Source organism: Ursus americanus, chromosome 24, assembly GCF_024610735.1.
Source record: "Ursus americanus isolate L20-20 chromosome 24, mUrsAme1.1.p, whole genome shotgun sequence".
NCBI lineage: Eukaryota > Metazoa > Chordata > Mammalia > Carnivora > Ursidae > Ursus > Ursus americanus.
Window position 1 is genome coordinate 8,242,231 of NC_142150.1, and position 20,166 is coordinate 8,262,396.

Genomic DNA, 20,166 nt, shown 5'->3' on the forward strand with positions numbered 1-20,166 from the left:
AAGTTTTAATTTGAACAACTTATGATTAAAAATACACTTTATAAATAATTTTTCCATAGACTTGATTGAGGATTGTTGCAAACTTTACAAAAGGACACATGGCAACAAGAACAGATTAAAGGAATTACAAAAAATATAGCTATAGCCCTCCCATTTAAAAATACAACATTATACATCACAGCGTTTTCATGTGCAAAGGTGACGAGAATGCTGCATTGCGCATGTCACATAGTCACTCAAAGGGAAGTAAACTTGAATATGGTTACATTGCATAATAGTATCGGCACAGCTGAGACGATGAATCCTTTCCTCCGGAAGTTAATACACCTTAGTTCAACATTTTGCTTTTACCTGCTGGGACTGATGGCTGAAATTAGCTTAGTACAAATATGTGTGTGTGTGTGTGTGTGTGTGTGTGTGTGTGTGAGTACAAGTAGGAAAACAAGTGTCTGCTTTGAAATTAAGTAAACCCCCAACATATTTACAGTATTTTCGGAGAATGTGTTCTCCAAATCAGTCTGATCACATCTTCTCTGTTAAACAACTCTTTAGAAAATTAAACAGAGCCCAATCTATCAATTAATGGACATCCTCTGTTGAGACTTCCAGTTTTCGCTGTGGGACAAAGAGGGTTCCTACGGAGGTTTTATTAGCACCATCGAAATCCCCGCAGGACGGGCCTGTTGGCTTCACTGGTCCGCCTGGGGTCCGGAAGAAACTTTCGGCCACTGACTGTGACCCTTTGGGTGTCACTGGAACAGGCTGATTGGAAAGAGAGGAATAGGAAAAAGACGTCAAGTCTGCACAGATAGGTGTGGCCTACTAGCCTCGGAGGGCGGAACTGGAAGGGGCAAGGCACACAGCAGGAGCCTGGCATATTCTGCAACTATCCGGGAGGACTATAGGCTCTTTGGGTACTCCTCGTGGGTTTGGAAGGCAGCTAGGCTTTCAGTCTCCTCCTCCTCCCGTCCTTTCCCTCTCCAGGGAAGAGCAGCAAAAGCCAGTCTTCCATGATACTGATATCTGGGCCTTAATAACCCAAAGAAAAAAACGTCCATTAAATGGAAATGTTCTCACCTGTTGTGTCCCCGTCACAGCAACTGATTGTCCATTCGGTTGGTTGTGGCCTGGGACTGGAGAGTCGTACCTGGTGGCCTTTCCTTGCTGAGTGCCTGCATTGTCTGGTACGACACTAACAGCCTCTATTCTTGGAGACACGGGAACAGCTCCCGGGCTGGTGGATACCTGCACACTGGGAGAGAGGAGTCCCAAGTGCTGCAGGGTGAAGTTTACAATGGCTGAGCTCGGGTTCTGGACGGGAACGGGGTGGCTCGAAGTGAGAGCCGGGCTGTTCCCGACAGGGACGGCTGCCACGGAAGTTGGTGAGACCATTAGCTTCAAAGGTGTTACATGGAAAGAGGGAAAATTAACAGCAGTGAGTTCGGATGATGTCACCGGAATAACACCTGGAAAGAAAAGGGGGGAAGACATCTTAAAAGCACAGGCATTTGTCTGAGGAGCTTACAAGGCTTATGTGAACTGGAGCCTGATCACATTTGAATAGTGTTTTACGTACACTCACCTGTGATTGGGGAGCTGTAGATCCTGTGGTTTGGCGAAAGCGTACTTGAGTTTTCTTTACTAGATAGAATGGACTCTGCCCCCAGGGATGAGCACTGGGTGAGAGGGATTAGGTATCCTGATGGGAACAGGGTCTAAAAAACAAGGAAGGATTTATTTTACACACGAATATGGAAGGACAATGGCCATGTGCCTGTGCCAGGACTCCTATCCCTCAGTGATGGTTTGTCTTATTAGACCAAAGCACCCAACGGTATGGGCTACAGGTGGGCCAGCCATATGGCTAGCGGAAGACAATATCCTTCCCTCCTAGCCCAACACTTGTTCTGATTTGCATAAGCCATTGGTTTCTTAAATGCTGTCTGTGGTCTTAGGCAGTGTCCTAAAGCTAGCAGGGAGCCTGCTTAGGGGTAGAATTTGCCTAGCACACCCCCTCACCCTGACATCCTAAGTCCCGCCAGCAGACTTTTTGGTATGATGTGGTGCCGTCAGAACCACATTTAATGCAGTTGGGCACCATAATGGCACAGCTCTATTATTATAGAATTGTTCTTGAATCACGTAGGGTGGTCATTTCCCAGGGTCTTCTGAGGAACCCTGGCTCCGTGGCCCTACTTGAATCATGGTCAAACAGGTCTCAGAAATGCTGACTTGAACAAAGGAAAATGGTGTCTTTATTAGAGAATTTCTGAGGGGCTTTGATGATGTCATGCATTGTAAATCTCCAAGGGGCATCCTTCCTGGCATGTAGCATTTCCCGGGCGATTTGGCAGCTAAATTTTTGGTAGTATTGGTATTCAAGGGAAGCATTTTAAGAAATGGTGATTTAGAGAAGGGGGTTGCCAAAATCACGGGCCAAAATGCGGCCTCCAGGCTAGTTTTGTGAATGAAATGGTATTGGAACCCAGCCATGCCCATTTATGTTCTGTCTAGAGCTGCTTGCTTGTATTTTTACAATGGCAGAGTTGAATAGGCAGCACAGAGACCATATGGCCCGCAAAGCCAAAAATATTTACTATCCGGCCCTCTCCAGAAACAGTTTGCTGACCCCTCATAGAGAACTAAGTAATTCTACAACTATGCATTTTTTTCCCTAGTACTTTAGTTTCCAGTGATACCGAGCAAATGCTCTTAATAACATACAAACTAAAGGGCAGGGGCACCAGAGTTCAAAAACTACAGATAAAAAAGAGAGCTGGTTAATTCATATCGCAGACCCAAATGTCATGTAGCAAAAGCTTTAGGCCATAAAGTCATAGTCGCAGCAGAAACGGCCAGTGTTGCGTTGTGTCTCCCCCACCAAGCCTGCTTGGGCTCTGCATTTAGCCAAGCAGACAGCCTGCATGGGTGGCTGAACTGCCTGAAAAGTCTGTTTCCGCCTTACCACGAGCAGGCCTGGCAAAAGCTAAAAGCAGCTCTTGTAACCTGGGGGCCCTGCTTTTATCTTCCTCCAGATCTTTCTTCTCACCATTGTCCAAACAACAGTCTACGCTTTGATCTAGCTGTTAATGGGTCCCATCTTTTCCTTGGGAACCAGCGAATTCAGAATCTGCAATGCTCAGTGTTCCACGACACAGTTATTTATTTATTAATTTTGTTTCTTAAAGGTTTGGTACCGTTTCCATAGCTTTACTGGTTGGGTGTCTTGAAAGCTGCAAGAACAGAAACTTTTAATGGGTGGATTTAGGCATTTTATAAAGAGCTGTTCTTTGCTAACCATTAATCACACGCTCTCATGGTACAAGCTACTCTGGTTGCTGGTTTAATTCTTTCAAATCTTCAGCAAAACCTATAGTACTCTAATAATAATTATTTTTCCATTTTTACAAACTACATTCTTCACAAAATCTTTTAACCTATAATACCAATTGCTTTTTTAAAAAAATCAGAATTATTAACTAGCAGGTTGAATGAATTCGGTATATTTCAGCTTGCATGTTTCTCCTCTACATTAGCTCTCTTACCCCTTCCTTCCTGTTTCATCAGCCTGTTTTATTTTCACTACTTCTTATTCTTCACTACCTGACGTATTTGTGTTTATTTGTATACTGTCTTCTCTCCACCCGTGGAAGGGTAGATTCTCAGTAATGTTTGTTGAATGAATCGACACATGAATCTTTCATTTTCTTTGTTCAGCTCAGTCCATGCTAAAAAGAAATGGTCAGAATGGAGTCACAGAGACGAGAAAAGAAGCAGAGGGATGTGGAAAATCTATCCACCGAAAATCCTAATCCTGAATGACTAAGTGAGCAACAGGAGACCATTATTAAATCATATCCATTGGGCCCGAAGAGATTATGGACCTCCCAGAAAATTGAATCAAGCCAAAGCCTGGTGACTTCCCCCTTAGCATGTATATTAAATGCAAAATGATACTATGCTAAGATAATGGATGTTTTGAATGGTTACCATGAGGCCATCCTCGGGGAAGATTTGACAAACTCTAAAGCCTCTTTAATAACAACAGTTACAGATAATACCCTTCAGCTTATACGGTGCCTTAAAAGGATCACAAGGCCCTTTATGTATATTATCAGGTAATAAATACACTTAACCTCACAAAAACTCTAACAGGGCCCTGGGGCAAGATTTCAAAAGCAACAGTCACCAAACGCAGGTGCTGGGTGCGATTTGATCCAGAACACAGTGCTTTACACCCAGGAGAGGATCATCAGGAAAAACTGGGGGAATAAATTCTCGATAGATGTGGAAAAATAAGATGCAGAGAAGTAAAATAGCTTGAGTTAATAGCAGGGACAAAATGAAAGATTAACTTCTGCCTCCACATTTAGTGGTGTTTATTTGGTGATAATGTCCTCCATATATAATTGTCCTGAGGGAGAAGAATTAGATAACGTATATTAAAGTGCCTAATACTTCTGGTAGGCATCTAATAAACGTTAATTCCTTCCTGAACTTAACTCCACCTAGGGAAAAAACGACCTGGAACATCAAAATCCCTAGAAGCCAATGCAGCAAATATACCTGCAATCTGCCAAGATAAGTTTGACTTTTCTATTACATAAAACAGACATTTTGGTTTAAATTTTAGGTGGAAAGTAAAAACAGAGGAAACAATTTCTCTGCCAGGCAACAGATGCCAGGTACATGACATCAAACAAACATTAGGCAGTGACTCAGAAAGCAAGAGTTACAGGAACCCTATGCATCCATCCATTCATTTGGGGTTACGTCTGCTTGTAAATTATTTCAGACTTTCATGACAGGTGTTTGCATTCCAGTATGTGACAGAGAAATGGACTTAAGGACAACCGCCCGTGGTGCTTTAAAAAGAGAGCAAATAATCCCTTCCTCCAAAGGTTAAAAATGTCCCTGCCGTCATCCCAGTCAGGGGATTAGCTGTCTGGGGCTTTGTTTGGATTCTGGGATGCTAAGGGACAGTGCCTTGTCTTCTGAGAAACTGCCCTTTGCTCTGGTAAATTTCACGAGCTACCGCATTCTCCTCTGATCAGCTGCGGAGTTCCCAGAGCTTTACACAGTTCAAGGCTGTACTTACTGCGGAGACATTTTCAAGTCCTTTTAGGTCCTCTTTAAATTTCTTTTTGGAACCACTGTCCTCGAGCAGGCTTGTCCTCTTTGAGCCTCTTTCTCCAGCAGGCTCCTTGTCTCGGTTCTTGGCACCTGGTCTCTCGGGCACTGGCAGCAAGGTCCCGGGCCTTGTGGAGGCACTGGACTTGGCATCACTGGCTGCCTTCTCGGTGGTGGCATCTGCAGCGTCTTTTGATCTTGTAGCTTTACAAGAGGGGGTGGGGCAGACTGTGGGGCTCAGGCCTTGGGGTGGCGTCACGGTCTGGGCTTGGGCAGGCTGCAGGTAGATGGCATAGGACGGGCCTGAAGCGGCCTGAGGTAGGATCACTGGCACTGCGGGTGACAGCGGGCTAGGGATGAGGGGGACCACCCCCAGGGGCTGGATGAGGGATGGTGCCGTCAGGTCCAGCTCAGCATTTGCTGGGGTGTCCAGAGGGGCCACGGGGTTGCACTGCCCAGATCTCGCCAGCTGTACCTTCCCTTTCTTTCTGGGTTCACTAAGAGATAAGATTTCAAAACATGACATATTAGAAACACATTTTCTCTAAACTGTTCTGCCACTTTAGGCCCAGATTGAAGCCATGCATTTATGAAACTAGCAGATAGCGTCTATAATGACTGCCTAAGAGTTATAGACGAGATTATCTCACCGGTTTCCAAGGCTAGTGCGTATTCTTACATAAAATAAGTAATCCTAATGATGCAATGTAAAAATAATTCATTCTGCCACTAGAAAGTATTACTAACCTACCTTGATTGCTCTTCTAACTGCATTTTGCAAATAGCTGCGAGCTGAGCCATTTTACTTGGGAAGGGTGCCGAATTCTGAGAACTCTCAGCTGGTAAAAGAGAAAGGGAGTGGGTGGGTGTTGGTCAAAGCAAAAGAATAAATGCTCACACAGATAAAACATGACTGAAGTCAAAGGAACAGAACGCATGCACCTCCTCCCAGAATCACACAGCAATGAAACGATAAAGCCCACCAATTACTTTTTATCGTTTCATTCATACATGAGTTAGGCTTCAAGTGGCCCGGGTATAAGGGTATTGAGACAGTTCTCTAACAAGTACTGTGGGGGATCAAGTAAGCTAAAGAATCAGATAAAAAGGAATTCTGAGCAGAGCCCCATGCGATTGAAAACATACCTTTGCTGGTCTTGATGGGGCTGCTGGGGGCAGAATTTATCTTCCTCCGGTCACTTTCTATGCTCTTTACCAGTTTGATAAGAGATGGGTGTCGAGTGAAGTTTGGTTTCCCACGCGTGGAGAAGAGGTTTTTGGCACAGTTGTCTTTCGAAGGACGCTTTGCTTCCAGATCTGAGTGGGGGAGAGGAAGGACTGGGCCACGGCCTGAAAGAGAGAAGGGCGGGGGGTCAAAACCTGGCCGGCTCGGCTTCTTTGTGGGAGACGAAGCCCAAGTGTAGTCCGAGATCGATTTTAGGAATGAAAGCATCAACAGTTACAGAGCACTGACTCTGGGGCAGACACTATCTGAAGGGCTTTAGGTACAAAACCTGGTTAATCTTATTTTAACTGAATTTGGTGGTAAGATTTCACACGGTAACATCTTTGAAACCCACTGCATCTTCAAACCAACCATGATGTGCTAGAGTATAATCATTAGTGGTTTCTCTGTCTTACAGATACAGACACAAAACTCTGCATCTTCTAATCCATGGAGTCCTAACCCGATGAAATATGGCAACCCTCATGGCGATGGATTGAGTATTTGGGCCCCTCAGGTCCACAGGTTGAAATCCCAACCCCTAATGCAGCGGTGTTAGGAGGTGGGGCCTTTGGGACGTGCTTAGGTCATGAGGGTGGAGCCCTCTTGAATAGGATTAGTGCTCTTATGAAAGAGGCCCCACAGTGCTCTCTAGTCCCTTCTACCATGTGAGGTTATGACAAAAAGACGGCCCTCTACAAAGCAGGCTCTGGCAGGACACTGAATTTGTTGGTGCCATGATCTCGGACTTCCCAGCCTCCAGAACCGTGAGAACTTCTGTCGTGGATAAGCCACCCAGTCTATGGTATTCGGTTATAGCAGCCTGAACAGAGTAAGACACTCTCAACAACTCCACCAGGTAAGTACTTCTGAGGAAATGCATCCGCATCTCAGAGACATTAACCCGCTGACCCTGGTGTCTCAGCTACTAGAACGTGGGCCTGGGATATGCACCCGTCAGTCTGGCCCCAGAGCCTGTACTCACAATCCCTGCACTAAGGGACCTCTCTCTGCGATTACAGGGGGCTCTTGACAAGTCCACACGGACACAGATTTTTTACCGTGCAGCATTGTAAATGCGTTTTCTTTTCCTTATGGATTTCCTTAGTAACATTTTCTTTTTTCTACTTTACTTCATTGTAAGAATATAACACCTGACACATATAACATACAACGTATTTGGTAATGGACTTGATGTTATTGTCAAGTCTTCCGGTCAATGATAGGCTGTTAGTAGTTAAGTTTTGGAGGAGTCAAAAGTCATATGCTGATTTCTGACTGCGCTCCTAAACGCCGCGCTGTTCAAGAGTGAAGGTATATTCAAAATCGCAATAACCTTGCAAAGGCACCACTGTTCTTCCCATTTTGCAGGTGAGGAAACAGCCTTGGAGATACAACTTACTCGAGGCCACACAGCTAATAAGTGGCTATGTTTCCCTCTGCCTCTGTGGCCCGTGTTCTCGCCACTTTAAACATTTCGGCGTGGGATCTTTGGTGGAATGTAAAATGTCAGAACCCCGGAGTGGAGAATGGAGACTAGAATACTGACACTGGAGTGAGTTCATTTCATGTTCTCAGTGCGTGTAGGCTCTGTTAGGGCCTTTCACACAGATTCTGCCTCTTGGGTACAGGGTAGGAGGCGTTCTGGACCTTGGGTTGCTGATGGAACCCATAGCCAAACTTTCCATATTGGCACTCTTTCCAACAACTTATATGTATGTTCTTTCCGTGTGCGAGTGTGGGCGGGGAGGGGAAGAGAGAATATCTCCCAATGCACATTAATTCAGAACAGTAAAGCTAGGAATGAAGGGAAGCAAGTACATACCACTGGGACTCGGACTGATTTCTGGGCCTGTCCATTTAAAAGCTGGTTTTCGGCCTCTTTCTTCTGTAACATGAACTTTCTTGATAAGATTCAGGCTACTCAGAACATTAGCTATATCATACAACCTCCTAATTTTTGCTGGAAAATAAAAGGTATATATACCACTTAATGGAATAATGAAAGATCAAAGGACTTCGCCTCGTAAGGACTTCATGTATATTCAAAGAGCTATCCTAGCCATCAACGTCAGACAGAGGAAAATGTGACTCTTTTAAGTTATTCTGGTGATACTGCTTTAATTCAAACAAAAAAAATGGTTTTAAATATTGAAGAGACTTCAGTTGCTGCGGGTACTGAATTTTGAAATGACAACAGTTGAAAAAGGAAAAAGGAGTGTTCATGAGATCACCCTATCGGGAACTACGTTACAGATTTTTTAATGAAAAGTTCCCATTGCTGGGCATTTTCTAATGAGGATTCAGAAGAGTTTTATGAACAAAGAAAGCCCTGATGATAAACGCATTGCCTTCCTGCCTGTGACAGTTTATAACAATGAGATTTATTGATCATCGTGAGCATGGAAGATTCTATACCCCATCAAAATTTGTAAATTTTTACACTGTCCTTATGTTATATGCAAAGCAGAGATTGGTGAATTCTACAAATCTCACATATCTTAAGAGGTTTTGTTACTTCCAGCTTGAAAGTACAAAATGATAAAGTGGGCCCCTTCTTCATAGCCCGGCCAGAAGGTTCTGAATTCCCTGGGGACTCAGCAAACGACACATTTGCAGCTCCTGGAATGGTGTCTGATGCTGTGACTAACTGGTGGAATGGAGAGCTGAAAGCTGCCTGGTGAGTCAGAAAAAGCAGGCAGCCCATCAGTCGGACTGGGACGTGTTTTCTGAAATCGCACACCTCCCAAGCCAATTGCCGAGGGTATCGTTGCCTTTACCTTCGACTTAATTTTGTCTTTATAGAGACACTATCAAGCTGGGGATGTCTGAATATACTTTCGTGGGACTACAGCAGCTCTACAGGGATGGGGAAGGAGGCTGCTCCTGGGCCCTCCCCACAGTGGGTCCCCTGTTCAGGCTAGCCTTGTGCCCTGCGTGGATGTGGCCCCGGGAGCAGTGAGCACGCAGCAGGCAGCTCCCATCTGCTGAGCGCTTCTCTCCACATGCTTCTCCTCCTAGAGGCTCCGGCAAAGCCTGTCCCTAAGGTGTGGGCAGAGCTCCGTGTCCGGAGCCCAGTCCAGGCCCCTGTCCTACTTTGAGCGGGTCTGGCTGAAACCATTCTTTCAAAATGGCAAACCAACGGTGCTGCAGGTAGGTCACTTCTGGGAACGATTTTAGAAGAGTTATTTATACCCTTACATCTGAGAGCAGAGACCTGGGTTCCGGACCCACTTTACAATTTACTGCTCATTTAGACTTCGGGCATCAGAGTCCACATGTGCAAAGTGGGGAACTGTTGACAAGCCCAAGTGCCGGTAGTTATAAATAAGAGGAGTTATATACATTTCTTTGAATCCTACAAGTTAGCAAAAAACAGTATAATCATGACTTCTGGGGAAAAGTGAAGGTACAAAAGCATAATTAGAGAAGACGTCGGTATAACAAAGGTGTCTGGCAATCAGTTTATAAGTAAGATTTTATGGTTTACGAAGAGCCCCAAAAGTCTACAGCAGTCAAGACACTTACTTTTAAACTTGCTTCTATCCAGATCTTCCACGTGGTCTTCCCCAATTAAAATCTTGGCCGCGATTTCTAGGCTGACTATCTGAGGCGTTGACACCAAAAACAGCATCACAAATTTCTGGCTCATCACTCTTAAAGACTTATCTTTGCGGCTGTTTACAGAAGCTTTGGAGAAGGATGAGGATTAGAGAATTAAAATTCATGAAGGGACAAGTGACTTCTAAAGTAACAGGGCTAAAAATACCACAACCTGATCAGACAGTTGACAACTGCAGCATTTTAACATGTCAAAAGGTAGCAGTAGCCGCGTTAGAACAGCGTTCTGGAAGGAACCTTTGCCTCTAGGCCTCTGCGAAGTGCCGTGCAGCCCGGCTCTCCCAACCATCGCTCACCTGCCCGAAATTCCACTCCAGGGAGTTCGACGAAACACATGTCTGGGTGTCCGTTCTGGCCCGTGTTCGATTTGATGATATGATCCTCTATACTGTAAGTCTTACCGAAGTCAAACTCTTGCTCGTATTCCTTCTTTTTGATCATCGTGATTTGTTCGGCATACTTGTTCTCCTCCCCGACGCTTTTCAGAGTCCCGAGGGTTTTGTTGAGATTATGTCTCCCGTGCCAAGTGTACCTGTTTTTGGCAAGGCGGCTCACCATGTGTAAACTCTCTAGGACATTCACAATATCGTAAATGCGTCGCCGCTCAACATCTGCAAAGAATGAGCAATTGTACGTACTAGGATCAGATTTTGTAAGGTGTACGCAGCGGAGTAACTTTTTCTTCCATAGTCTATTGATCAGTGGGTCTGGATGACAGAACTAGATTTACGCGCAACAGAGAGTGTGAAGATGAGGAAGATAGGTTTCTGCTCTCATAGGGTACCAAGAATACAAATGAGAGAGGTAACGTTCACTGAGGGCCTACTATGTGCCACGCAGCTGGAGGAAGTGTCTACCGTAAACTGGTGAGGCAGGTGTTATTATTCACACTTAATGGATGAGGAAACAGCAGCTCAGCCTGGCTAGGCAGCTCACCCCAAGGTACAGAGCCAGTAAGTGGCAAAAGTAAGTCTTTACTACTCTAAATTCCACACGTTACAACCTGTTTTTTATATTACTCTTCAAAGCACACGTGTGCACGCACACACACAGAGCTGTCATATGATGGTTATAAGGCACTGAGATTTCTTGCTGTCCCTGGAACCTGCCAGATATGCCCTTGTCTGAAGGCCTTTGCAGCGGGCTACTCCTGCCTGGAATCCCTGTTCCCGATGCCCTCACTGCTCCCCACCTCCATTCTTTCAGGTTCTTACTTAAATGTCACCTTCTCAAGGAGCTCATCTGACCTGACCACCGAACTTAATGTTGCAAAGCACGCTCCCAGCACTCCTGGTTCCCCTTTTGTTTTTGCCACAGCATGGCTTACCTTCTAACATACATTATTATCACTTGCTCGCTATGTGCGTTGTATAATACCTATCATTATCTCTCTTTACTGTCTGTCCTTTGCATACTGACCTATTAGGCCCCACGAGAAAGTAGGTTCCACAAGAGGGAAGATTTTGTTCTTGTCATTCATGGATGTCATCCCAAGCTTTTACAACAGTGCCTGGCACACAGTAGGCGGTCAAGAGCTACTTGCTGAATTAAAGGTACAGCCTCCACAGCTGTAATTAAGGATATGTGTCTCGCTGAATCTGAATGGCACATTCTTAAAATGTGAAATCAAGTTGATAGTTATCAACATGCATTTGAGGAGTAACACTTTCTTGGAGCAGTGGTAGCTCTACGTTAAAATATTCTGCATCATTCTGCAGTTTCCCATTATCATATTTCATGATGACAAAGGTATCCCAAATTTGCCACAGACGCCTTTTTAGCCGTCACTAGGTTCAAGCGTCTGAAGAAAGGAGTGAAGGGGCAGGAGGAACACAGTAACTTTCGCCAAACACAAACGTTGGTCTGAGTGGCAGGGAGCGCTAAAGCCCGGCTTCCACTCACAGAAGCGCATGCCCAACCTGTGGACACACCGTTCCTCAGCCCAGCTCCTCCAGGAGAGAACCGAGACAGAAGTTCCAAGTTGTAGCTGTTTTTGCAACAAGTCCTAAAACAATGTTGCCTTCCTTTACAGCTCCCGAGCTGTCGAAAGGCAATCAGAAGCAAATCTCCATTGTGATTCTTTCCTTCTGCTTGAGGACTCCCTGAAACTGGAAACTCTCGGCCTTCATTCTTAAATTAATAGGGCTTCAGAGATTTATCATTCCCATGTGGCATTACTGTGTCATTACACACACTGGCTAGATGAGTGTGGATCTGAAGGAACAAGTCCACGGAGTCATTTTAACTATTAACCATCTCCGTGAGCGCTCTGCGTACTTACTCAGTTCCTCGGCGACTTCGTCAAGACAGATGTCATTATTCACAGCGGGGTTGGGATAGTTAGGATAGCGTGCTAAGAACTTATGACACAGCAATCCTAAACTTTTCTCTTTTCGACTTGGTTGGGATTTCTCGTATTCGTCTCCAGATAAGTGTTCCTACGGAAGAAGAGGTAAATGATGTCTGAACCGGAAATAAAGTTTGACAGGTTTATTAGGGTCCTCTGCACTCGAGGGCTAACACGATTAGCTTCAACAGCTGCAAAATGAGGGGAAAAGGTGGGGGGAGAAACTGCCTGGCAGATCTAAAAAGGAAGCTTGAACCGAAAATAAGTCAAAGGCTCAGAATTCCTAGTGCTGTATTTGAGGGAGTCCAAACCTTTCCCATGCTCTGAAGCAGACTAATAAGAGTCTGTAGGTGGCAATGCTTTATATTGCTGGCACTTTTGTAACAGCCCCCATAGCTCCCCCTCCCTCCCCCTACACACACACACACACACACACACACACGCGCGCGCGCACACACACATACACACACACACACACACACACATGGGCGCGTGCGCCCACCCACCAGTTTCCACCCAGTCTTCTGCAAACCTACATGTAAACAATCTTTGGCCTCAGGTAATCCATTTCTGCTGTCAAACAACCCTCTTTTCTGATCTCTGTTTCGGATCTCTGGGCTGACGGCACTGATGAGCATTTTCAGGTTGGCTGTTGGCGTCCACGGTTCTCCCTGGGAGATTTCCTTGGGCTTGGTGGGTGTGGTCAAAGGGCCGAAGTCAGGCTGGATCTCCGTCAACAGTATATTTGCTGCAGTAGATTCCTTCAGAGGTGTTTTCATGAGTCCTCTTTTATGTGGCTCAAAAAAGAGATTTTCCTGGTTTAAAACAAGTAAATAATTAAATCAACTATAAAACAGGACTTATCAGATAGCTTTTGATTCCAGCAATTGTACAATAAATAGAATATTGCTAAGGAAAACATACCTAATGACGTTGGAGAGTCGATTAAATTAGTTTAACTGTCTCTCAATGATCGCTTGACACTTACTGTCTTTTTACTAGCTAAATTTCCATTTACAATCTTGTAGTAAAGCACAGAATTAAATTTTTCTTCTTATGTTCCAAGAATTAAAAAAAAAAACCTTGAAGGTCTAATTTTAAAATCTTTTGGACATAATTTTTGATTTAGAGAAGTGTTGCAGGTAGTATAGAGAGTTCTCATGTACCTTTCACTCAGCTTCCCCTAATATGACTGATAATTTTAGGTGATCCCAAACTCCTAGGAGTGACTTTTACACATGACACTGCAATAAGTTAAGGCCTGTATGGCAGAAACCACATCCCATTCTTCTGTGTATCCACCTGGCCAATGGCTGCATGCACTGAATGCTCAATAGAACACCACTGATGTGGAAGAGTCAGAAAGCCACGGAGACAAGGGTGACGGCTAGCCTACGGACAAACTTATAAGCAAAATCTAGTAGGGAGCAAAATCCAGAGTGTCTAAGAGCTAAGAAAAGTCTGCTCTTTCAATATTTACCCCTCTCACTTTATTATTTTTTTTCTAAGATTTTATTTACTTATTTGAGAGATTGAGAAAGGGAGAGACCGAGCACAAGTAGGGGGGAGGAGCAGAGGGAGAGGGAGAAGCAGGCTCCCCGCTGAGCAGGGAGCCCAACACAGGGCTCTATCCCAGGACCCTGGGATCATGACCCAAGCTGAAGGCAGATGCCTAACCACCTGAGCCACCCAGGTGTCCCTTCCCCTCTCACTTTACAGAAGGAAAAATGCAGCCCAGAGAGAGAAAATCAGGTAGCCAAAGTCCCAAAGCTAGTTCCTGGCAGAGGCACGAGGGTAAATTAATAGCAGCACAGATAAGACGAATGGAGACTATGTTTCTTCTTCTACTTGTGGCCACTGAGGACTTCACACATTCTTACTACCTATGGCTATTTTAGAGAAAATGCTTGCAATGGCAATAAGTGAAAGAACACAGAGACTCACTAATTCCTCAATGATTTTAGGAACAAAGATTAATGGGACTGTTTAACATGTCTGTGACTCCTTGGGATTTATCAACTGCTTTTCCATTTGTAATTTTCACCAAATCCTGTAGTCCTATTCTGCAGAAGAGGAGACCCTGGCTGAGAGAGGTTGCACAGGCTTTGAACCTGAATATCCTCAGTCCCACTATGGTGTTCTTACATGGCAATCAGTGTGGTGGATATAATGGGAGACCCGCCTAAGAGTGTGCACCTGAGAGGTGCTGACCCACGACTGGCATTTCTCTAAAGGCTGCTGTCCTTTGCCTCAGACTATCAGAAAAGATAGCAATTCTCTTATTTGATTAATATCTAAACCTTTGAGGAACTTTCCTTTTTTCATTTTTTAACCTATCCGTAGTTGGACACCAGTCAAGACACCCCTACTGACAATTCTTTTGTTATTTTACAAAATGTCTAGCTCACAAATAGAGTGTTGTGGCCCCCAAATTTAAGAAGCTGGTAGAAAATTATCTTAAAAAGAAATCCAATCTCAAATCATATCAAATGCCCTCTCTGAATTCTAATTGTTTGAGAATTCTGAGAAATATCATAATTCAGCTAACAAATTTTATTACTCTTAAAAGTACCTTTTCTGTCTGCTGATCTCATTGAGACTTCCGTTTGAAATCAAACCATTAAAAACTTTGTATGCTTTACCTCTGGCCAAACTCTTCAACTCTTTAAAAATTAAATTTCCCTTCCTTCTGGGTTTTTACAGAAGCTAACTAAAAAGGGATGTGGCCTTAATAAGATATTGGATATGGAAAACTTATGGGGTTAAATCAGGATGATATTGCATTTAAAACTGCGAGGAGGAATACTAAAGTTAAAAAGGTACCTTTTCATTCTCCATTCTGTAAATTTTTCATACATTTAGAGTTTCTTTAAAAATGAAAAATCTGGAGTTTCTCCCAACACCCTGATGGTTTAAGTAGTCCAATCAATTCTATTAAAAAGTTTATTTTCCTTAAAAAGAAAAGGAAATAGAAAAAGTTAAAGAAAAATAAAACCAGGAGATCCGTTGAATATTCACTCATGGACACCACAGGCCACTTAAACAAAGACTAATGAAAAATCACAAATTACATTTACATTTTATTCCCGACCAGAGATCGTCCTACTGGGCAGAGAACTCCATCAAACGCCAATAAATTCCTTCAGTAAACCGATCTGCTGTCATGAGGTTTAAAGCAAACCACGGAACTTCCAGTGACAGTCCTCTCCCACCTTTAGAGAAGGCGCGCCATTCTCCGGACCCCACCAAATGGACCGTAGTAAGCACAAGCACCCACCTGTTCACAGGTCAGGGCGCGGGACTCAGCGCCCCAGCCCTGGTTCCGGCTGAGCAGACGCGACCCCAAGCATCTCGACAAAAGTCTGCATCTAGATGCCTGAATTTTTCCCCTGACACACACGTGCACAGGGTCAGCAGTAAAGTCTTGGGAAATAGCTTGATAGGAAACTTCCAAATTCAGTTCTTAAGCTCCAAAAGTACTCTGGGTATTTAAAGAGCGCCTTATGATTAAGACTTTTCCTTTTTTTAAGACATCCTTAAAGATGCAAAGCGCTGTGTACTCTCAATTCTGGTGGCCGGTTCACGCCACGATGTTGGATCTCACCAAGGAGGCTGCATTTGTTGAGTAAAGCAACCAGGTACAGTCCCCCTGCCGCCACCCGCTCCGCGCCTCGCGCACTTCCCCCTCGGCTCGGCCAGCTACCCCTCCCCCCGGGCCCAGTCCGCGCGCCACCAGCCCTGCAGTTCCCGGACAGCATCTTCGCGGTTCCCAGGGCAACGATTCCTAACCAATCAGAGAGCTGGACGCGGGCCTGCGATTGGTTAGCGGCGCCAGGGGCGGGTCCGGACCTTCCGCCTTCGATTTAAAAATTTGGCGCGGAAAGCCGGACCGTGGCCGGCACCGCCCCTTAGCTGCGCGGGGCTTGAGCGCGGGCAAACCCGCGCCCGGAACCACGGTATCCCCGCCCCTCCCCCTCGCTCGCCCCCTCCCCTCTGCGCGGGAGCTCAGCTCCTCCCTCCACGGCCCCCGGCGGAGCGAGAGGCGGGAAACGGCCGTCTCTGCCGCTGCCCTCACGATCCCTCTCCCGGTGCCGGGCCGACTGGGCGCCGCATCCCTCTGCGTCCCGCTGACCTGTCAGTTCACCTCACGGTTGGAGCCGGCGGGGCTGAGCGGGGACTCCTCGGCGCCCCTTCCCCGCTCAGGTCCGGGAGCCCGCGTGTCGGGCCGTCAGTCGGTCCTCACGCCGCGCCGAGGTGGGTGCCGCGGAGGGAAACGCCGGGACCGGCACTGGCGGGCCGGCGGGCGGGCAGAGGGAGCGTGACCGTCCAGGAGCAGTCAAGCCCCCGATTTGAAATTAACCCGCTCCCGGCGCGAGCAGATCCCGCGGGCTGGGAGGGCCGCTCCCCTCCCCCACGCCCGCTCTTCCCGGCCCCGGACCCCGCGCGCCAATCGGAGCCTCCAGACAGGAGCCGGCGGCGAATCAGGGTGTAGGCACCGCCCTCCGGTCCCGCCTCCACGAAGAGTTGGGGGAAAAGTTCAGCAACTTTTTTTTTTCCTTTTTTTTTTTTTTTTTCCCTAATACCCCCTCCCCTTGCTAAAGTTGGGGAATGAAGTTTGGCTTTCCTGGAGCATGAGGGCTGAGACGGCGGGCGCTCTGCGATTCCCGGTCTAGCAGCCCCACTCCCTGTCCAGCTCCGGATCCACTCACCTGCCCTCCGGACCCCAGCCGGGACCATTCCCCCTTCCATCTCTGGCATGTATTATTGTGCTGCCCACCACCTGCCCCATGGCTTCTAGAAACTGGTGTGTAGAGGGAGAAGCTTGACCAACTGGTGCCAAAACTCTATGGGCGTGGGGTCTCGGCCGAGATGGGAGAACTCAGGTGTAGGAGGAGGAGTAGTAAGGTTGAAAACCCGCCAAGCCTGTTCCGGGCGTCCGCCGTCTTCCCTCTCGTGGTCTCCCACCCGCTCCTCCCTTTCCCCTCCCTTGTCTTCTTCCCTCGCTTTCCCCTCGTTTTCCGGTTTCCGAGCCTCGGACAGCTTCAGCATGGGATATTCTTGAGTTCTAGATTAATAGCAGGATCGGAAGACGCTCTAGTCCAAAGCCCTCGTTTAGCAGACAGGGAAACCGAGGCCCGGGGCGGCAGAGCTGCCTTGCCTGTGCTGGGATTGTGTGCTCCCGTGTTGGCTTGCCCCGCGGTTCTCTGCCTTCAAGCGTTTCCCCTTTTCTGGGGACCTGTGCTGGAGTTGCGGAACGGCTTGTATTGCCCAACCGCGCCTAGATCAGGGCGCCCATCTCCCGACGGTTTGGTTTGAGCTCTTCCCCCTCTTTTGTCGTCTCGCGTCTCTAAGCTCCAGCAAGGCCCAGGTCCACGATCTCCCATGCCCACTCATGTGTCCGTGAATCACCAGGGCTGCTTTGCAGAGCGGGCCATTCTCATATTCCCGAACGCAGTATAAGGGCGGGGATGTTGTGATATAGAGGCTGGGGTCGCGGTGCTACCCCCACCGCCCATAGGGCCGGGGCGTCCGGGGTGCGAACGGTGGTCTTTTCTGCCCGCGGATTGCGACCCTGGGGTGCGCAGGGGCTGTGGTGCCCCTGTCCTCCCTCGCCGCCAGCCGGGGGCGGGGGGGGGGGGCACTGGCCACATTGACCAAAGGGAAGTGTTGCTCAGAGGGCACTTCTGCCTGAAAGTCCACATTTTGGGAGGCTGTGCAGAACGTCTCAGATTTAAACTAAAGCGAAGGTCATTGGGCAGAGGTCTCACCACGGACGGCACTAAGCGGGGGGTTGTTCTTGAGCCCGGGCACACCTTTTCTGGAACAAGGTGTGCTTAAACATGCTGCAGAAGGGGGGCAGATGGTGTTTCTGCTGCAGCCACTATCAATTTCACGGATTGTTGTCCCCCTGCCCCCCATACCAAGCGCTTATAGTAGTGCTCCCGCTCCCCTGTGTTCAGAGGCGGCGGCTAGCGGATTCACATCTGATCTACATGGCCATTTGATGCCCCAGAGGTCTGAGTGCCAAGGACCTGCAAGGCAAACAGTGCAAGGAGCAGCCACCTCTGGTGACACTGCACAGATGGCATCTCATTTAATCCTCAGCACAGGTGTTCACCACGGGCTAGGAAAGTGAAGCAGAGCGTTTTACAGTCACGGTCCCTAAGACTGTACTTTCAGGGATCATTTCTATAGTTTGTTACAGTCATGGTCCCTAAGTGGCAGGGCTGGAATTGGAAGCGGAATCTGTTTACTCCTAAGGGCTTTCCACTGAAAGCTGTGTTCTTCGCTGGGCTGTGGCAGCCCTCACCTACTTCACAGGGTAGTTGTGTCCCACTTTATAGAGAGGAAAACTGAGGTGCAAAAAGGGTTAATGATGGCCAAGTTAGCTATAGAGTCAGAATTGGAATCCAGGTCTACCTGCTCCCAGTTCATATACCCAGTTTCGTTGCCTCTGGAAGTTCCTACGAAAACAATGCTGGTGACACCGGAGACGTCTTTAAGCATCTACCCCTCCCCATACTCCAGCATAACCCAATAATAGGAAAAGTGGGATATAGTAATGCTTATTTGAATGACAACTGTCATATCTTATTGAAGCATGTGAAATTTAAATCCAAGTCACTGGCTGATGAAAAGTAGCTCTACTAAGAGCGAAATGTACTAATTTTAAAGTCGTAACAGATCTTTTATGGAAAAGTAATGAAAAAGCAAGCCGAAGCATTTCCATGCGACACTGTCTCGTGTGTTGATGTGAAATTCAGCACGGATATAAAGGGAAGCTGTAAGACTACTGAAAACTTTCATGTTCACTACATAGCCGAGAAGGAAGGAGGAGGGGACAAGTTTGAAATCTCTTTTTGTTACTTTCCCATCCAACATGTTTTCCATTTACTAGTTATAAAATCCAAGGGAATATTCATTCGTTCATTTGTTTTGGGTCTTTCGTTCACCATGTTGGGTAATCTGTGTCTCACTGAAGTTAGACCAGTTTTTCAACTCTCCGCATATGGTTTGCACAACTTGGAGGGTGAGGTGTTGTGTAATACGTTAAGCACGAAAAAAAGGAGAAAAGAAGTAAGGGGAAAAGACGAGTGTCATCTGAGGTGTCTAGATTCAAAGGACAGGTTCGGGATTTGGGAATCCTGCTTTTTCATCATCACCAGAGCCACACACGGGTGGCCAGGTATGAAAAGAGCAGCTCCCTGCCCCCAACCAGGCGGGTCCAGGGGAGAGAGGGAGGTGCTCTAGCTCCTGCGCTCCTAGACCTTTTTCATCTTGCTGCCCCACCTCCCAAGTTCGACCCAGTGGGACAAGGCGGGGTGGTGCTTTTTTCGGCAGCATAGGGAGTTGCCACGGCCACCACAAAACAGCTGTCAAGAGCTTTAAATGGCACAAATCCCCATGTGCTGGGTTAGATCGCAGCTGCTCCCGACCAGATCTCAGTCCTCCCGGGTTCTTTTAACTAGTTAGTTACTCTGCCCCCACATGGATTGTGCCGGGTCCAATCTGGGCAGGGTTTAAGTGGGCAGGTAGAAGGGACCCAGGAGATGGGACAGCCCAGAGCTGGAGCTGGCTTGTGCCCACCATGGAGCTAGATGGGGTCGGAGCCTGCTGGCAATGGCAGGCAGCTGGGTAAGAAGTCCCCTTCAGCTCTTCCGGACTTCCTTTGGGAAACCTCACTCAACGGATGTGCCCTGGGTGGGTATTTGCAGCCCCGGACTCAGCTGCAACAGCAACAGTTGCTGCCATATATCGAGCAATTAGCACATCTAAAATTTTTAAATGCTTTGGGGATAATTGAACACAAAATCCCGAGGACCTTTTATAGAATTGGAGTCTG

At 46.9% G+C, this 20,166-nt stretch overlaps 1 protein-coding gene and 1 long non-coding RNA gene across 8 annotated transcripts in view; one reads left to right on the plus strand and one right to left on the minus strand.

Moving 5' to 3' along the window:
• On the minus strand, nt 1-16,723 carry E2F8 (E2F transcription factor 8). 4 transcript variants are annotated; one of them, XM_045808621.2, is made up of 13 exons: nt 16,468-16,723; nt 15,147-15,274; nt 12,860-13,138; nt 12,258-12,414; nt 10,273-10,587; nt 9,884-10,045; nt 8,181-8,318; nt 6,277-6,480; nt 5,882-5,969; nt 5,099-5,627; nt 1,583-1,715; nt 1,078-1,466; nt 3-762 (listed from the first exon to the last, which is right to left on the minus strand). In XM_045808621.2, the coding sequence occupies exons 2-13, from the start codon at nt 15,159-15,161 to the stop codon at nt 580-582; spliced, it is 2,592 nt and encodes an 863-aa protein (XP_045664577.1). In that variant the 5' UTR covers nt 15,162-15,274; nt 16,468-16,723; the 3' UTR covers nt 3-579. The 4 variants fall into 4 exon arrangements, with proteins under 4 accessions (XP_087711468.1, XP_045664577.1, XP_045664576.1 ...); XM_045808620.2 differs by having other exon boundaries at nt 16,456-16,591; XM_045808622.2 differs by lacking the exon at nt 16,468-16,723 and adding an exon at nt 15,601-15,948.
• Nucleotides 16,439-20,166, plus strand: part of LOC123799489 (uncharacterized) — a 20,112-nt gene continuing 16,384 nt past the window's right edge. For 3 of the 4 annotated variants that reach the window (XR_006781630.2, XR_006781631.2, XR_006781633.2), the window contains exon 1: nt 16,439-16,577. This is a non-coding gene — a long non-coding RNA (uncharacterized LOC123799489). Of the gene's footprint in view, nt 16,578-16,939; nt 17,128-20,166 lie in introns of those variants that run through there. The other variant, XR_006781634.2, reaches the window with a different exon arrangement.